General features: G+C 38.8%; 1 protein-coding gene across 1 annotated transcript in view; it reads right to left on the bottom strand.

The window, feature by feature from the left end:
* Window positions 1-820: 820 nt before the first annotated feature.
* LOC131982823 (protein kinase C-binding protein NELL1-like) overlaps window positions 821-20,061 on the bottom strand; it is a 306,508-nt gene continuing 287,267 nt past the window's right edge. Inside the window, exons 17-20 of the mRNA XM_059347448.1 lie at window positions 13,788-13,981; window positions 8,586-8,762; window positions 7,977-8,201; window positions 821-5,415 (exon numbers count right to left, since the gene is read on the bottom strand). Coding sequence (XP_059203431.1) covers window positions 5,365-5,415; window positions 7,977-8,201; window positions 8,586-8,762; window positions 13,788-13,981 — 647 coding nt within the window. The 3' untranslated portion in view covers window positions 821-5,364. The remainder of the gene's footprint in view (window positions 5,416-7,976; window positions 8,202-8,585; window positions 8,763-13,787; window positions 13,982-20,061) is intronic.

The raw sequence follows: 20,061 nt of genomic DNA, 5'->3' as shown, positions 1-20,061 counted from the left end.
AAATCCAATGCAGACAGCAAACAGCGACAATATTAGTGTTAAATTACGTTTTAAGTTCAGCAATTTTATGTCTTAATTTGTTATTATTTTTATTTACTTGCTGATTTTAATACAATACAAGAAACATTATGTATCGGCCTCCCTGCTCCTATCAGCATCAGCCATTGAAAATCAAATATTGGTGGAAAAATAAAAAAAAATCTGCCCCTCTGGCTGTCAGGAAATCACATATTTATATTTCCGAGTAATTTCCTACAATTTTGGGAAAACCATGAACCTATCATTCCCGGTGCTCTGTGTGTATTTTTATTGATTGTTGTGCTGCAGGAAAATACAAAACATACGGTTTCATGTTGTGCAGCTATCACACTTTTTCCCCACAATGTAGCTTCAAAAGTGTTGCTGTACCTGCTCCTGTTAGCAGCACAGCAGCGCTCCTTTAAAGCATCAAAAGAATGTACTTATCTTTACTGCAACGCAGCCTTTCATACATTTCCTGAGGGAAATGGAAAACAGCAGTATTGATAAAAGTAGAAACATGAAAGACTTTTTCAGGACTGCTGCCCGATGCTGGGATTGACTTTCATTTTCCAAGGCTCGAAAACATTGCTTTCGCTTAAGCTGCCGGTGAACGGCGTGATGGTGAGCCATTTAGGAGACTCTCATGATTGTACCATATATCTGTCCTATTTTTGCGTTTCCTCTGGAGGCACGGCTCGTCTACCAGCCAACCTGTGAGCTCAGCTGCCAATCATCGTCACACTTTGAAGCCAAAGACTCTCAGCAAATAAAGTAAACAACTAAAATATTTATTAACTGAAGAATATTTTACAGCAAACTCTTATCACGACACAGTCTTCAAGTCAAATGACACTTAACCCTTTGAGTACAATTAGGCTGGCCACTCTGATTTGGAGAAAAAACAATGAACAGACCTGGAGGATTCCTCCGTCACAGTCCTCTATCAAAAACATGAACAAGCACATCAGGATCTAGAAGGTCCAAAACTGCTTCTTTTAAAAAGTCAGACATTAAAGGAGAAACACAATGGCTTGCATTTTAGTAGGAACTGAATCAAGAACATTGTCATTTTTAACATTTTTTTTGTTGTTTTTACATGTGTACATATTTTGTCTGGTTCTCGTGAAGATACTTTTCAGTTCAGTTCATACAGATGTGTGGAGAAAAAAATGTGTGTAGTGAAGTCAGTCCTTGCTCCTCGCCTGGGATATCTTTCTGAATTTCAAAAATCCACTTCTGATGAGTCTCTGCTTTTAGTGGGGGACACTAATGAGAAATCTGTACATACACAGGCTAGTCAAATCCATAATGTTGTCTTAAAACATTGAAAAGACATTTAACTATGACTGATACTAAAAGGGTTAAGGCAAGAATAGAAAAATAAAGAAATAGTAAAAACAATAGAAATGTTGCTTCTCTGTCATACTCAACTTGCAACGCTCAGATCCTAAGAAGCTGTGGTAGTGAGAATTATTCACATAATCTTACTCTCTTTACAGAACCCTTCACTTTACACAGTATTTACAGCAAAACAGAATCTATCCCACAAAAAGAAAAGTAGTCCACTGAAATAAACACATTATTCATGAACACAATGATAATTAAAAAACTGTATAATTGTATCATATCGTCAGTATGTAAAAACATTTACACACAGACTTGCAAATAGTGTTTTACAGTCGTCATTATATTTCATATCAAATCAATCACCAGAGCAATCTGAAAACCTTGTTTTCAGTGATCGTTTGTACAAATGTCTGCTTTCGATTGCTGTGTTAAACTTTGATGGGCACAGATACCATTTACATCACTTATTTTTCTTTTGTGTGTGTACTTTGTGCACAGTTGAAGATTTCAGATTTACAAGAGACATTGCGATAATGGAGGAGAGTACACAAAAAAATGCTTGAGTGAGACACAAACAGATGTGGTGGCAGACAAAAACGACACAAGGACGCCGTGACAGAGGACGGAGCGGCGGCACACCTCGCTGCACGCCGCTGTTCCCTCCAGAGGTTAAACAACCAGCTTCACCTTTTCCCAAAAGTTTGTGAAATGACCACGTGTTTTAGAGTGCAAACAACGCGCTCTGTGCATGAAAGGGTAGAAAAATATCTTGGAAACACGACCAGAAACAAGAAGTAGTTCGACATTAAATAGCGGAAGGTCAGCAGGAGGGTAATGGTCTTTGGAGTTGAAAGTAAATGTCTCCACCAAGGTAACCTCTGATGCCGGTTGCAGCCATGTTTTCTAGCTAGTGCAAAAAACAAACACACAAGTGATCTCAGAGGTGCACTAATGACAAGATAATTCCATTTTGAGAGACTCCTGAGGGAATGATCGGGATATGGATCGACAACATGCAAAGAGTAACTCTACATCACTGTCCACTGCGTCAATCACTTCCTGCATTCAGTTGATACGGTTTATCTTTTAACTGTTATCTCAGTCAAGACCAGTTTTGGAACCACACAAACTGCATGGCGAGATTTGAGCCAGCAGGACACAACTGATCCCAGATAAGGTTTAATATTGGCAAGATTATTCCATCTGGAGAAATCCTCTATTGAAGGGAATCATTGTGATTTTGCACGATAACATATGAAAAGTAACTCTACTTCAGTTGATACTGTTCATCTTCGGTCTCGTCTCAAAGGTGCTCTACAAGCACATCTAGTTTTTACACTTTTAGGAGAAATGTAGCGAGTGGAATGACTCAAGAGAACGTCAAGAACCACACAAACTACATGGAGAGATCATGGATTCTATGTCCTTTCAAGAGTTTTTGTCTCAGATCTCAGAAATGTGTCCTGAAACAGGATAACTGCAGTCAGAGTCTACTATCAACACCGACTTTGATACAGAGTAGCAGCATCGTTTAGAGCTCCAGCTGACTCACTCAAAGAGGAGCTTTGATGAAACCAAACGAAGGCTTCATTTCACTGTCAAGTATCATCTCAATCTTTTTTTTTCATTCTGAGGCAGCAAATGGATTCTCCTGGAATAGGAAAATGAGCCCCGAAGTGCAGGGAAACCAGAGCGGAAGAGAATACCGGAGAGAAGACCTTGACCATGAGTCCCAGCTTTGAAAGAAACAGTTATCCTTCTAGGAAAGTGATTTTACCCAGCTAAAATAAACTGCTAAGTGTTTTTTGTAAAGTGCTGTGTATCAAAAGTTAAATGAACAACTGACTGAAAGCTGTACTTATTTTTTTTAATGTAGTTTGCATTTCAAAGTCTGTGCTCATTTCACAAACTTTTGAAACAGTGTTAGAAACTCCCCCCGGTTCTCTGTGGGGGAGAAAACAGACAGTGATAGACAAACAGGGTGATAACAACGACACTTGAGGGAAACGTTAGCGCTCTCGAGACAAGCTTGAGGATAATGGAGAGAGGTGTGGAGGAGAGGACAGGGCAGGGGACCGCAGCGGTGTCAGAGCTGTGAACGCGTGAACTGTAGCAGGAAAAGCACCAGACTCTCCTGCCTTATTAAGCCTGGCCGTCTGTAAACAGATTCGACACTTGGTGACCTCCTGGCATACTCAAATCCAGGCCTGCGTGACATGGCTTTAATTAGCCCCACCGTCTCAGTCTTGTTTTATGTCTTCCTCTGCCGTTCTTTGTTGGCACCATTTAGTTCAGAGCTGAGGAGCCCTTGGAGACACCAGAGAAGTCCCACCCACCACAAGCTCTGCTCAGTCCATCAACAGCTACGGATGGTGTTTTTCTAGCCTGCAGGAGTCTGTTGTGCACCATCAAGCCGCTGGTACACGCTTTTGATATCATAACTAGTAATAACAAACTATCTGGCAGTCCACCACATCAGAGAGAAGACATTGAGGCTCAGGGACTGAAGCACTAATGGCTCAACAGGACAGACAGAACAGGTATGTCCTAATTCAAAGCCTGGATCCTCTAAAGGATGTGGCTCGTCAGGTCTTTTAATGGCCCTGAAGACTGGGGTATGCTTGAAATAAACTCCTGCCACCCTTAGTTGGAAATGGTCTACCTTCATAGAGGAGGCAAGACACAATAGATCTTACAAAGGGGAAAATGGCAGCACACTTTCAGACAACCAAGCTGGACAGAGAAGAAACCACAGATGCTTTCTCTTCCCCACACACTCCATCTCCAAAGTTGAGACACTGTTCCAACTAGCTTTTCATTCAGAACACATTGTGACTACACCTCCTTTCCCAAACAAAATGATCTGGCCTCACAGAGACCAAAACTGATGGTGCATTCAGGTGCTAATTCTCAAAAAACTAAGCTCCAGTAAAACATGAGGGATTGACATTTCTACGGTCCACACATTTGCTAAAGTGTCATAGGCTTTGTTTGGCCATGGGCTCGTCAGAACCAAGATGTTGTCCTTAAACAGCTCAACAACTAGTGAAAACTGGTATTATTAGATCTAATTTTACAGTTAAGTTGTTAATTAGACAACTGAATTGTGCACAATACTGAAGACTGGATTGAAGTCAGGAATTTGATCGTCACATTTGGAGAATCCTTTACAATGGAACAGTTCTAATGATCAATTATGCACCCCTGATTTGTTTGCATGTTAAAGCATAAAACTGTAAGATGTTTTTGATGTCACAGAACCATAAAAATGTCAATGCATTAAAACAGTAATCATAAGTTAAAAATTCCTCTTTTGCACTTGAACTTCAGCAAATACAAAAATTAGTACAACCAAACAGGGTTTTACTAATTTACAAGGTAGGACACAGCTGTTTAAAGAAACATTAATAAGGATTAAAAAAGATAAAACATCGGATCGTTGACACATTACTTACTCAATTACTCAAAGGTTCAGGTGAGGTACCTACACCAGCAGACTTTACATTATTCTATACATTAAACTATCTCCTGCATCACAGAACATCATATAAAATGAGGGTGCATTACTTTTATTCTGCTTCTGATTTTAGTTACCCCAAAATAAATGTTTTGGACCAACTACCTCAGCTGCTTGTTTCTGTTTTGGGATCGAGGCGTAATGCTTAACAGGTTTCCTCAAGAGATTTAGTGAAATGGAAATGACACAAAGACACATACACAACACAGTGATTGTGGTGATAGCAACTATGGCCTCAGTCTCCGCCTGAGCCACACACATACACACTGACTTACTCACACTCTCACGGTTTGTCGAGTAACGGCATAAAAGCACAGCCCCAACACCTCAGTCTGTCCAGTGCATGTTTGTATTTTCTATGCACGCACTGGCATGCACATGTGCGTGCGTGAGTCTGTTTTATGAATCCAAGGGGAGAGTCGTCAGATAGAAGAGGGGGCGTGGCAGTCCCGCAGTGAGAGGAGGACAGGAGGAGAGCTTTAGTTGTTCTGAAGGCAGTCCAGATCCACCGAGCAGCAGACATTCCCATTCTGAGTGAAAAGACGGGAATAAAAAGAGAGAGTATTAAATACACCGTAGTGTATTGTAACACCATTTACATACTACACAAGAACAGAGAAATTTGTTCTTGTTCTCAAATTGGCAAGAACAAGAAAAAAAGTTATCTCTGGCCATGACATTTCATACTTCACGAGAAGTCATAGGGCCCTCCCACGACAGCAACCATCTCATTCAAATTCAAATTCCTGACCAATCAAACAATGGTTCTCGGACACCACAAAAGAACAAAGTTCTGGCCAGATGATGTGTCCAGAACAGAGAAATTTGTTCTCTCCCAGGACTGCAACAACAGAACGACATCATTCTGTTCTTGCAGCCCTAGGAGAGAGAACAAATGTTTTTGTTCTTGCGGAGTATGTATTAGCCTTTATTGTCACATACAGCATGTAATAATATGATTCAGGGCCTAGCTCGCCATAATCAGTCAAAATATTAAGACGAAATACAGAGGAAACTTGAAATCATGTCTCCAATATCAAAAATTATAGAAGAACAAACTGTACTTTCCCCTCTAACACTAGTGTTATCTAGTTATTCATTTTCAGGAATATCTGCTAGAATTTTCAAAAACCCCTGTGAGATTTATGCTGTCTCTCTATTATACTGGAGGTGAAGAGAATTAAGGATGCGTGGCTCCAAAGCAGTGACAAATTTGAGAAAGTGAACAGCAAAAAATATGTCTCTCCTCAGATGATATCCCATTTGTATGTAAAATCAACAGACCTCAGTGTTACGGTGAGACGCTTTTCATTGGAGCTGCTTTGTACTAAGACATAGTCCCTGTGAAAAAGGCTAAGTAACCCCTCAAATCTACAGTACATGGCCTGATACCAACAAAAAGGTTTAAGTTTATTTGGCGGAACTTCAATGTGTCTTTCCAGCATTTATGACCTGGTTACCTAATCCTTGTGTTGTCTTAAATTTCTGTATACACCACTTGTCCTAAGGATCAAAAATGACCCACATTCAATAAACCCCTTAAATTACCGTAAGCAGCTTGATTGAATTTTAAAATTCCAAATCTATTTTGCATGAAGAAACATCCGGTCATTCATCACAAACTCTGAATATCAACATTTAACCTCTTTACAGCACAGAAAAACTGGATTTATCAGTGGAATCCACTTGTTGTTTTTTTTACAACATGCCTGTCATATTGGTTTACTGTTTTACTAAAGTAGGGCTTTTTTAAAATTTGTTTTCATTACTGCATAGGTCAAAAATGACTGAATGAATGATTTTTTTGATTTTTAGTCATCATTTCAAGTTGAAAAAAGATCGGGCGTTTCCTATGCTGTTCAACAAGGGTTAAGGTAATCCACAGACCGTGTTGTGAGCAGTTCCATGTAGAAACTATTTACCTTCTAGTTTAATTCTTACAGTTTAAATTGAGTCTGACACATTGCTGCTGAGTGTCAAATGTGTCTAGTTTCAGTCCTAGCTGTATAGCAGATGTCTCCAGCATTTGACAACTCACAATCGAGATTGATAAATAGCACTGCAGGCAAGGGAAAAAAATGTTTTTTGTAAATGTTATCTTGGGGTAAACTGGCCCTTTAAAGCGAGGAGGATAGATCCATGGTAATGGGGCCAATGACCCCTGACCGTGGGGGAGCTCAGCTTTGGCTGAAAGCTAAGTCCCCTGCTGATCAGAGGCGAACCATGTCTTTACCGACAGTGATGCAGCACACTGGTGCTGAGCAGATTGACTGATACAAGTGCAGCAGCTATAACCACTTGCTGTGACCACAGCTTGAGCGAGCACACCAGCTGCTGTGGGTGGCTTGGACTTGTATGTTTTGTTAAGCTACAAGAATTTTGCAAAAGTATACAAAGTTTACTGATTTGGTTCATAAAAGCACTATCCAAGCGAGCCTGACGGGGTGTTGATTACGGTTCCAGTCCATAAGTTTCATGTGCGTCTTTATTGATAATTTAAATTCAGATTGAAATAAAAAAAAAATCAAAAGAGCCGAACTAAGGGACAACAGATATTTCTCTCTAAATGTGTGGAGATGATCTGAGTTTTGCTGACGTGTTCCTGACACACTGATCTGCATATTTTGTTCAAATTGAATGCACCTTGCATCATCTGTGAAAATCAGATTTTAAGATTTTTTTCTATTCATCTTGGAAGACAGACATGTAGATGTTATTTATTCTCCACACATTAGATTAACTCATTGTGACACTGTTTCCACCTCCAAGAATTTCCTCCAGTACCAAAAGTCTGTAATGATTATCATTATCTGCAACATTGTGAAGGCAGGAGTTTAAAAATGTACATGAACTGAATCAAGCGTCTGTAATTGCATGAGATTTTTATATTCCAAAATGACATGCACAATACTGTAGCTGCAGGGATAGACAACCATAAATGAGGTAAAAAGCATTATTGCACGCTAAAAACAGACCAAGTGACTCATTTCTGAGAAGTTGAAACATTAACTTTTGGTTGAGTTTTAAATGAAACATATATGCTGCACAGTTAAACAAACCTTTATTGTGATTGTTGTTGCTTTTGTCTTACCTTACACTTGCAGGTGGTGCATGGTGAGTTGGGCATATGCCATGCGTCTCCACTGAGGCGGACGGCGCCTGCGGGGTCCTGACACGTCTGCCGGATGTCGTATGACAGGTTGTCTGCCAGGCAGGGGTCTGTGACGCAGCGTGGGCAACACTCGCCCTCCGCCACCGCTGTGTACTCGCACATCAACACGGGGCAAACCAGAGGCCAGCAGTCAACCTCCCCCTCCTGAGCGTGGTAAAGGAAAGAAAGGTGACAAGAAAAAGTTACTGCTTGCGTTGGTTTCTGTATGTGAATCAGCTGATCTGGAAACTACAGTTACAGCTCACACACTGATTTGTTGCCACATCTCTAATTAGAGAGGTGATAATTATCTGAGCCTTCCACACACACTTGCACACACAGCTGAGAAGCAGATCAGAGCCAAGTAATAAACAAAGCCCAGCTTGAAGCTTTGTGTTGATGAGGAGATTCTGTGTTTCTCATAGCATAACAAACCTGTTTCACCACACTCAGAAATTTAATATGAAGGTCAGCTTTGATTTATGTTGGCAAACACACACGTAGCTTGCATGTTAATGTGCATATGTGTGTGTATATCTGTGTACAGACCATGCAGCGGCACTGCTGGCAGCCGTACAGCCAGGATGCTCCACTGCGGTAGAGTGCGCGTCCACTCTGGTCCAGACACTGGCTGCTGGGCCTGTTGTCACAGCCGGGACAGCAGAACAGGTCTTCGTCTGGGTCTCCGCAGTCACAGGGTCTCCTTCTGCAGTACGTCTGCCCATCCTGCACAACAGACGTCACATATCGTCAAACAGCGAACAGACTCAAATCATGATACTGGCCCTGGCATACTGAATCTGCTGATTTCCAAGAAATATTACAGAAAAACAGTTCAACTTCAATGCACATGTCTCATCATATCCTGAGCTATAGAGTTCATTTCTAGCATTTCTTTATCATTGAATAGGCGGGTCAGTCCACGTTCAACAGCTGCTGAAACTAAAAGCTTTCACCAGTCTGGGTTAGCTAGACTGGTGAAAGAGGCTAACCCTCTTAGAAGAAAAATAAAATAAATATAGCATATCAGACAAATCCAAGACTTTTGAAAATGATCAAGGCGCATGTATAAAACCTTTCTCAGATGCCTTACTAGTTAACACATTTTCTAAAATGGGTCATTTAAGCAGATAATTTAAGGCCAGCATACCTGTATGTGATGTATACACTATATGCACAAATCATCATTCCAGAATTAATTTATTTGCACCATTTCTATCGTATACTGCTTACAAAACACTTGTCATGTTAAGAGTTTTTATTTTGTTCTTGTTGATAATTGTCACCTTTACAGAATACTGATAAATACACCTGTTTTTTCCTGTTGTTGCCATATGTTGTTGTCCTTGTTATTAACTGTAATGTCTTTCTCTATGTAAGCAACTTTATCATGTAAATAAAATAAACAATATGGACTCAAATTCCTTGTATGTGTACTTAGGCAATAAAGGTGATTCTAATTTAAGGTTGAGCTAATTTTAACTTCTTTATATACATTTTGGTAGTTGCAATGCATTGTGTTCTGTAAGATCATCATACGCAAAACTCATCTTTTTATTATGTCAGATACACAACCCTGGATATTAGTGAAACACTGAAGAGATATTTGAAGTGGGAACAAAGCACAAGAGCATAAGATGAGCATGACAAACTCGATGCAAGGTTTATTAAGAGAAACTTCAGAAACTCATAAAAGCAGGACGTCAGCCTGACAGTAGTGGAAAAATGTTATTGAAAAAATCATTAAAAACCACCACAGCATAGAAGGGCATGAAAAATTATGAAAAAACGCCAGTATACTTTTGCATGACGAATGTCATGTGGATAGTATGTTGTCAGAATTTAGTTTTTAAAAAAAAACAGCGTTACCTTTTTTTGTCCAATTTTTGGGCAACCCATAATATAGTGTTTTTCTGTCATTTATGGACAAACTATGCTCTAATATGTATCAACAGATTAAAATAGAATCATTTTTAGGCATTTTAAAATATGACCATTTTTGACAAAAATCGACATACTTGTATGACTTTTTTATTTTTTAAAATTTTTCGACATCCCATAATATGTTTTTTTTCGTTCATTTACGAGCGACCTTTGCTCTAATATGTATCAACAGACAATATTCAAGTCATTTTTAGCACTTTAAGGCATTTTAAAATTTGACCTTTTTCTTTTATTTATTTTTTTTTTACAAAAAACGACATACTATAGTCTGACTTTTTTAATTTTTCCAATTTTTCGACATCCCATAATATGGACGTTCATTTTTAGCAGTGTCAGGCATTTTAAAATTTGACGAATCTTGACAAAAATCGACATATTCCTAAAAATACAATATATTATGTCATTAAAATTTCATTAAAGAGGTCATAGTACAGTACAATGTCAAAATTCCTTTAAAAATGCCATAGTATAATATGCTGTAGTATTACATATATACATAGTATGTTTTAAAAATCTCATAAAAAGGTCATGGTATAGTTTGATATGAATATGATGGCTACCTGCCCTACAGGCAGGAAACAGGCAGGAAGCATCACTTTGAAAACAACCTGTTATAACTGCTCCAGAATTCAGACACAAAAATCCCCTGATTATAATTTGAGCATTTTAATATGTAGGCCTCCATATTATCCATCACTGTCATGCTGTATATACATTACATCCATTATATAATATTAATTTGCTCGGAGCAATTTATTCGAGTTGTGAATGAAGTGTGAGTGTGTTAGAAGTTTGTCTGGGCTCGAATGCAAAGTCAAATTTAGAGGAATGTGTCAGACCTGAGAGCCTCCCGTGCTGCCGTGTCCCTGGCTCTCCGTCTCTACCCAGAGAGAACTTTATGGTCCATTTTACTCACCACAGCCAGCACTGTCTGGCCCGGGGACGACATTGTAATGGAGATGTAAAAATGTTACATAAAATGGCTGTTAGAAAATGTATGGGAGCCATAAAATCATTCCGCATACCATTAAAAGGGCAATACAGAGCCAATGTTTTATCGATGCATATTGTCCTGCTACAGTAACCGCTGAGTCCCAGGGTACCAATACCGATGGCCTTGGTCTTTACAGTTATGGCCCTTGACTTGCTGGGAAATTACTGCCAATTGTACCGTGCCGGCAGGACGTGTGAAGGCAAACTGTTCATTTTAATGCCAGAAACAAGGCCAGGCGTGAATGCTAATGCTGCACTGTTGTGCTAGCCAGAACAACATCATTACCCAGCTTTTATCTCAACTTTGATGACAAGAACTTTATGATGAGCTTGCACATGACGTTTTTAATTAATACTTGTTTTCAACACAGTCCACGGATGAGGTATTTCTCTCCAGGGTACTTTTTTCTGAAGGTAATTTAATTTTAGAACACTTTGGTCCTTGTTTAATCACTCCTGTGGAACTCTAAAATCTAATTCTCTTATTTAACTTAATTTTTTTCTTTCATTATCCTTCAAATAAAACTTTAATATAAGTTGGTTATAGAAGATCTTTGCTCCTAATGTTCCACCTTTAAAGTCCTGTGCCGGGGAGTTTCTACAAACTCTTTCCTGCTTTGTCATCTTCCTCCTATGCACCTTAGTCTTTTCCACTTGGCCCGTCTGGCATCCACAAAATTTCAATCATATCAAACCAATCAACCTTCCTCTCCGTTTCATCTGTGTTTTACCCTCAGTCTATACTTTCTGACCCTGATTACCTTCAGTATATTTCTCCTCCTTCACAAACCATAATACCTTTCTGGTTGCCTCACAGTCACCATGCAGGCCTGTGGTTTTAAAGCTTCATCCCTGGATCCCAGATCACTGCTTCTTTAAATTCAGTGGGTATCTTGTTAGCGTCACCTGTGTCTTTTCTCCTCTCCACTATCTTTATGTGTTGGGCCTATTTTTGCCTTGTATCTGAATCATGAAATTATGTGAATGTATGTAAATGCCTATATCTTTTGGCAGTTAACGTGACATAGACGTTACGTGTGTTTAATGTGTTATTAACTTGTAGCTTAGTTAATTCTTCTGCTTTTTTGTCACAAGAAGGAATCCTACAGATTACCTTCTGTTAAAACTATTGATTAAAACATCGCACTGCGTACAGTGATCAAAATAAGTTTAAATGCACAATAACATGCTTGTAAAACACACAAAAAACAACTGAGCCAATACAGAAAGATGCAGCTGAGGGTGTACAGTATATGTGCATATCGGTCTCTGAATATGTCACATGCACTGGAACAAAGTTTATATTACTCAATGGTAACATGACGATAATGACCAAATGTAGGCTGTTTCACTGTTACTATTATATTATGACAGAAAAATGAAAGTAATAACAAACTTGAACTGAAATGTCAGAACTCATGATGCACAAGTGTAATAGAATATTACACTCAATATTTACCAGAGTAGTTCATGTGAAACATCCTGGTAGTAAATTTGGAATTTTATGAGCCGATGAGGCATCATTGGAACCAAATAACACTCTGTGTCTGTTAATCCCGCTCACTGAGCCTCACCTTCCCAAAGACAAATCTGATCGATATCTCACTTTCCTGTAGCCACACTGCTCCGCCTCACCCAGACTTCTGAGCACAGTCATGACTTGTTAAGGTGCCACAAATATTTGTCAGAATGTCACGCATGCTAATGACAAACAGATAAGGTGCTTTTTCCTTCAGTTGACCCTACATGATGCTTAAATTGATCTCCTGAGGTAAGAATGGTCAGATCTTAATTTGTATTTGTGTGATAACTAACCATACAAATGTCAGCAGAATCAACTACAGGCAGTCAATGAGACAGTTCAGAGGTGTAGGTAAAGAGTTACATTTCGGTTTATCTGTTAGATGTTAGATAATCTGATTAAGCTGTCTGATCATCAGACTGTGTCCAGCCTATTGCATTGTGTGTTCCCAAATCTCAGTTCTTATTTTAGTAAGTCCAGTGTCAACCATAACCAACAATGGGGAAAAAACTAGATGTGATAACCCCACTGTAGCCTTTGAGGTGGAGAAACCTGCATTCATTTGCCAGAATGAAAGCAAAAGAAGCAATCAGAAGAAAGAAAAAAGATTCCTGGGAGCTCATATCCTACCAGACCAGTTTCATCTTTGCTCCATTTCCCTTTTCAGAATATTTCTTCTCTTCATTGTTAATGCATCCAACTCATCATGTCTCTAAGTCTTTTCTTGTTTTGGTCTTTCTTCTCTTTGTTAGCAATGTTTCTGTATCTTCAGTCACCACCCATGCTGTGTGTCTGCCTTTATGTACACTAGTGTTATTATAGTGGCAATAAAAAGCCATAAAGTCAGCGAGTTCCCCCCGGTGCTCACAGGTTTTCTGGAATATCAGATGTATTCAGTATGTATTCCAGGGACTACAGATGAAATTTAGCTTGTAGCTAATTCTGGTACGGCTGAGAGCCATGCACTGTCCCTGTTAAATAAACGAATAAATAAATATTCCATACAGGTAAGATGATAAAATGAAGTAAATTGATACCATTTATTTGAGGAATTTGGTAAATCATGTATTGATTTTTGCCTTTGTTGAAAATTGCCTTTTTGGAAGATTGGTAAGTGATACTCCACCCACTTTGTGGACTTGAAAGGTGGCAGTTAAAAGCTTGTACTTAGGTCTTTTGTAGAAAAAGAAAGCTCCATTAAAAAAGAAAGATCCTTGATTGTACGTATATTAAGAGCTTGATGAAAACCCTGATACCCAAAAGAGTGCTGTGAATGTGTGTTTATCCTCTACCTTGCAGGAGCATATAGCACAGCGGTCGAAGCTGGGTTTCCAATCCTCTCCGTTGCGTCTGATCTTCTCTTCCTGTGGGCAGTCACCGCCGCAGCCCGGACCAGACGTACACACACAGTCGTAGCCTCCTGGGAGGTTCACACACACACTGTCATTCCAACAGGTGTGTGTCTGCAAACTGCACTCATCGATGTCTGGAAAAGAGTAAAGACATGGTAAATGAATGCTGACATGTCACAGTTCTGTCAGTCTTGGTGTGGGAATAATATACGAAGCAAGGTCATATGAGCTTTTCTGGAGAAAAAACAAAGATGAAAAAAAGGAAAGGGATTATTATAACAGCACAATTTTAAAGTGCCTCAAAATGCTTAAAATGATCGATTATAGTCTGTTGATACATATTAGAGCATATTATGGCCAGAAAATGGTCAAATTTCAAAATGCCTGAAAATGGTAGAAATGGCTCAAATATGCACTTATGATACATGTAGTAGTATAGTTTGTCCAAAAAAAGTAAAAAAAACAACAACAAAAAAACCTCTAACATATTATGGGATGTCCAAAAATGACCCCCTCAAAAAAAGATCCCTTTTTCAAAAAAAAAAAAATCCCTGTTCATGACAACTATACAGGGGGTTAATTTCTATATAGCTCCCATATTGAAATTGTATTAGGGCTTACATTTATGCATGATTAAGGTCATGGATGCTTTAAGTGAAAGGTCAGTTCCATCACAGTTTACTTAGAACAGTGTTTAACATTCGAGAACTTATGGTTGTTGGTTTTTTGTTGTTGTTTTTTTTGTTTTTTTGAAGTAACAAAGTCACCTCTGATTCACAACCCTGTCTCCTAAAATGTATTTAGGAGCCATAAAGTCAGCAGGCTCCCAGATGCTCATGTGTTTTCTTGAATACCAAGTGAATACAATAAATAAATGTATTTATTTATTTGCTTGAATCATACTTTATGTCGACTGACAATGTTTGAAATTTGTTATTCTGAGCTGCAGTGTTAGACAAAGCACATGTGCTCCAGTACAGGATGCTCTGCCCAGGGACATGTTTACCTTTACTGACTCTGTTCTAAATGTGCCGCACATTTACTTTTAATTACATTTCCACTTCCTCACATTGCTATGAGGCTCAGGCTCAGGTGTAACATTTGTAATCATGTGTGTTGTGCACAAATTATTATTCAGCCCTCAAGTCATGCCTTCAAATTGATTGCATTCAATGCATTAAACTGAAATTACAGGTTGTTGTGGTCAGTTTGAGAGGAGCACCCAGAGTATAAACAGCAAGTTTCAAGCTATGATTTCTTAAGGAGGTTACTTTTAATTTACTGAACCATAAATTATATTATTAAATTACATAAATTAACTCATACTTCTCTGCATATGTTTTGCATACACGCTTCCTTGCAATGTAATGCAAATTAAAGAGAACATATAAGACCTGTGGATTGTATATTTCAGGTTTTGGCTTTTCATTTGGTTATATTTTACAATCCCTCACTGTATATGCAGAGTATACCTTGCATATACATACATGATAGCATCAGTCACATTAATAATATTCTATATGTTCTCTTTGTGGACTCAGTTGAATCATCAAAGGAATGAAACATTTGCTTCGACAGCCTATTTCTCACTTTTCCTCTCTTCAAACCAAAAGAAGAAAAGAGGACCGGCCACATCTACTTTCCTTTGTCAGTGTGGCTCAGAAAACACAGCTTCAAAAGTCTGTCCCTACCTTGATCAAACCATGACATTTAACTCTCTTTATCCTCACTAAATGTGAGAGAAAAGACCAAAGTCCCTTCGACAGTGGCTCTGCTCTCCCCTGCCAGCACCTGCTGCCTCCAGACATCGATCACGCCCACACGACACTGACAGCAGACCACTACTGTTGCATGAACAAAGGGCCCAATGTAGAAAAACTGAAACTTTGTTTTACAAATTTCATGGAATTCATGTTTTGGTTTCTCTGCTTGCTTGCTCTCACACTGTGAGCACATAGGTTTAAAAAGATTATCTTCAGACATTTATACTTAACTTAACCGTCTGATCCCCAAACTTATGTTTTTTTAAAAGGTTGCCAACAATACACTGCTTATTGTAGAAAAAACTGTAAACACAGGCGTTATCGTTGGTTTCCGACGGTCTTTGAATGGATCGTCTGTTGCAAAAGTTTTTGTTAGAAAAAGTAACCAAAACAAAGCTTAAAATTGTGATAATTCTGTCAAAATCACTTTATTATACATGTCTTGTTTAACACTTTGCCAAAAATAACTGTTTGGAATAACTAGATCCTGTAAAAAAGATAACATTCTGATGAGATTAATGGTTATGTGACAAATATTCACTGAAAATCGGACAGAACTGCAGACTGTTTACACAGAGCTGAGAGGAGAACACAGGAGAGGAAAGGTTGTAATATGTTTAGCATTTTTTTTCCAATATCCATGACATGTGGACACTCACATGTTGCATATATTATATTTAATTACAATTCCAATTCCCCAAAAATAATTTATCAGAGGAATTCTACTCTTTTTTCATGATGTGTGTCATTATAACTGTGTTAATCTTCACAAAAGTCATTTTTGAGTTGTTCCCACTTCTAGCCATGGTTGTGCTGATTCCATAGAGGTGCAGGACTTTTATTATATTGTTGTGAATTACAAGGCCACAGTGAGTGAAAAGAGCAAAAAGCACCCTAAAAAAAGATGGGATTCAGAAGATTAAAGGTTCTATGAAAAGTCTTTCAGATTCTGTTAAACCACTGAATTATTTCTGCCTGTGTTTTTGTAATGATAAATCTCATTCTCCTCGTAGGTTGAAAGTGGATGTCAGTTGATTAATAACAGCTACAGAGAAGACTGAAGGATTGACGTTTTTTATACTGCAGAGATTACAGCCAAGAGGCTGGAAAATAAGATTGGCAGAGCACATTGGTGAATTTACAGAAATGGCTGAGAACAATGGATATAATGCCAAGGAACAAATTCAAAATGCTTCGTCAATTAACTTATAATCAGAAAATACCAAAACAGACAAATGAAATGACTGGCACTGCCAATCGGTTACATAAAAATGTTTAGAGCCTCTGGCCCAGGTCACTCACACTGTAAACACCATGCAACATAAAGTTTTGTTCTTCAGTGGAGATTGATGAGTGTTATCCAGCAGGCAGACCTGCTCTGAGTGGATGTGAGCTGATGCCGTGGCAACACCAGCAACAACACTATAATGTGACAGTGCTGAATACAAACTCTAATTGGATGCAGTATCAAGTTTTCTGGATACAGAAAGAGAGGGGAAACAGCTCAGCCAAGAATTTATTGTGCTTGCGACAGATTATTTGCATACACTAAATGAAATCCCCATCAGCCAGTCAGACACACTGTACCTCCGCTGGTAAAAGATTAATGCTCTTCATGCTACATTCACCACATTCAGCCACAAGCTGCTGCTCGCAGATGAGGCATACTCTTACATGTAGGCTGTGAAACACGGTCTTACAACCAAGCACAAAAGCCCCTCAGAGGAACCAGCTGAGCACAGCCAGCCATATGAAAAACTTACACTCACACCTACATGTACTGTCACACACGAAAGAACTAATCCCGCAGTGCATGTACATGACACACATTCACACACAGGCATACACACCGACACACACAACAAATAAATCCCCCTGACAGATGTTGGTAATTAGAAGGCATCAGAAAGCTCAGTATTTGAGTATTTAAATCATATTTCTTCGGTGTGTCTCCAGGCAGCCCATATGGAAAGGTCATGTACACGAGAGCGAGGGAGAGTAAATGATGCACACACGCTGTCGTGCAGGGAGACAGTGGGAGTTTATGGTGTATTATCCTCATCTTTATGCACAATCTGTTTATTAAAGCCACCTGTCTCTCCCTAAAGCATTAGCTGTAATAAACGTCTTTTGAGATGCAGCCCGTGAAGCTCTCAGTCAAAGTAATAAAGGCAAAAGGACTGCTGCTTGCAGCTGTTCTAGTCCCCACCACAACATGCTGTGCATTGCAACAGAATACATGAAACAAAATGTATTGCAACTCAACACAGAAAGAAAAACACAACAAAATCCACAGTGAGAAAACATAAAATAACCAAAAACAGCAAATATTGCAACAACTATACTGCAATCCGATGTACCACACTGAAATAATACAAATGATGTATTGTAAAGCAATGTATTGTAAGAATCCTTATGTGTTTCACTGTAAAAAAAAAACCCAATGCAAAGCATCATAAACCAGCCTGTGTTTTCACCAGTTTTGAGCAGAAGTGATGCTCAAAACTGGTGAAACATGCAAGGGCTTCCTTCTTCCCAACCAGTACCAAATTTTGGGTTCTAAACCAATTTATTTTAGTAGAAATGCACCAAATGGTTCAAAGTTAGGTGCATGAACCGGAACAGAACCGGTTTCATGTTGTTGGAAAAGGCGAATGTGTGTTATAGTGCTGGATTTTGAGCTATTTGCAAATATTAATGTGATTTTGAAGTTCTCTTTTCACTTGACTCTGTGTTGCAGTGAGAAAACTTCTAAAAAATGTATTTAGAGAATTTTTATTTCTTAGATTTACTGGAGTTTTCCAGCGCTTAGTTTCAGCTGCAACCCAAATCATTGACTCCATGTACTTATTTTCAACATGTGGGGATAAAACCCCAACAAACCCCCAACAAACTCAAAAATGAACTGAAAATGTGTCCATATTAAAGTGTATGAGTGCACTTAGTTTTTTTTTTAGATGCATGTGTCACCCTGCAGGACACCATTAGCACCGCCAGTTGCTCCTTGTGCCAAACATGAATTAGCACCTTCACTACCACAAAGTGCTCTGTTCATTGGGAAAAACCACACATCACTTCCTTTCACTGGAGGACCTTTTTCATAGGGCAAGCATCAAGCAACACTGAATAATTCCCCCCAATTTACTGTTGCAGAAAACACCAAATATCAACACTATTTTCCTCAATACAAGCATTTGTTTTTTACAGGGACTAGTATGTGAAAGTGTTGTTAATTTGCATCTGAAGGTTTCACTATAATCATACTGTTTTATCACCGCAACAGAAAGGAAACTATTATCAGCAATTACGTACACAATACTGCTTATATACCCAGACAAAGAGACTGTCTGCTTTCCCCAAACATTATCCCCTTCTGTCTGACTAATTCTCATCCCCGGTGCTTTCTTCTGTTTCCTTCATGGCCGTCACATACTCTTGGCCAACATGCAGCCATTGATGTAGTTAACTGACTGGTGCTGCTGCTCTCGGCTTTGATCTGGCTCTCTTCTTACAAAATGCTACTTTCTTTTTGGTTGACTCATGAGAGGATGTTGGAGGGATATTGTGGAAGGGGAAAAAATCCTGTTAAATTGTCATTCGTACTTATTTCCCCTGCTGGCTTCCAGCCTAATACTGCAAAGTGGGAGAGGGGAGAGAAGGTGGTGGATACACTGTCACAGATAAATGCACTTGTCTGGTTAAGGAGTGGCACATATACACAACACAAATGTACACTTTAAAACATATATTTATGCTGCAAAGCCTAGAAAAGCAGTTTCATTAATGCCATCTCTCAAAGACATGCGGATAAGTGCTTTCACTAATCGCATTGTATATTGCAAGTCATATTTCTGGTCATTAATATGTTTGTTTAAAGCCTCTGATCTCAGAGAACACATACATTAATGTACCATTACACTTGTGACTCCATTTGAGTGCTTTGATCCAGATACAGTATGTGTCGACTTATTTGTGATTAAAACATCTTTTAAATGCTTCTGATGGCAAGATTTTTTGTTTGTACAAAAATGACGCAACCCAAGTGAAAACTGGTGCAATATGTGCTACTTTAGCAGAATCATGTCAAGGTGGTGTGCATCACTATCTGCCACACTAAGTGTGTTCCATCCACACTTTTTATACACATTTTGCACTTGCATTTTGCAAGCATAAGTGGAAAGACAAAAAAAAACTTGCTGAAATATTCACTTCATATATTACACTTCATTGGGGTGGAAAAAGTTTATCGATAAAAGCAAAATGTGACAATAAAAAGAGGCTAAGCGAATAAATGGCAGACGTACTTGAACTGGTGGCAGAACCTGTGTGGGCTGATGAGGAGACTGCACTCAGAATAATAATAAATGCCATATTGAAGCAAATAACAAAAGGGCGGGGGGAAATAAACCCCTAGATTTAATAAAATATGAAAGTATGGCTCAATAAGTACA

The sequence above is a fragment of the Centropristis striata genome, chromosome 2, assembly GCF_030273125.1.
Source record: "Centropristis striata isolate RG_2023a ecotype Rhode Island chromosome 2, C.striata_1.0, whole genome shotgun sequence".
NCBI classification, from domain to species: Eukaryota; Metazoa; Chordata; class Actinopteri; order Perciformes; family Serranidae; genus Centropristis; species Centropristis striata.
Note: the sequence above shows the minus strand (reverse complement) of the source record. Positions and strands in the feature narration are given on the sequence as shown.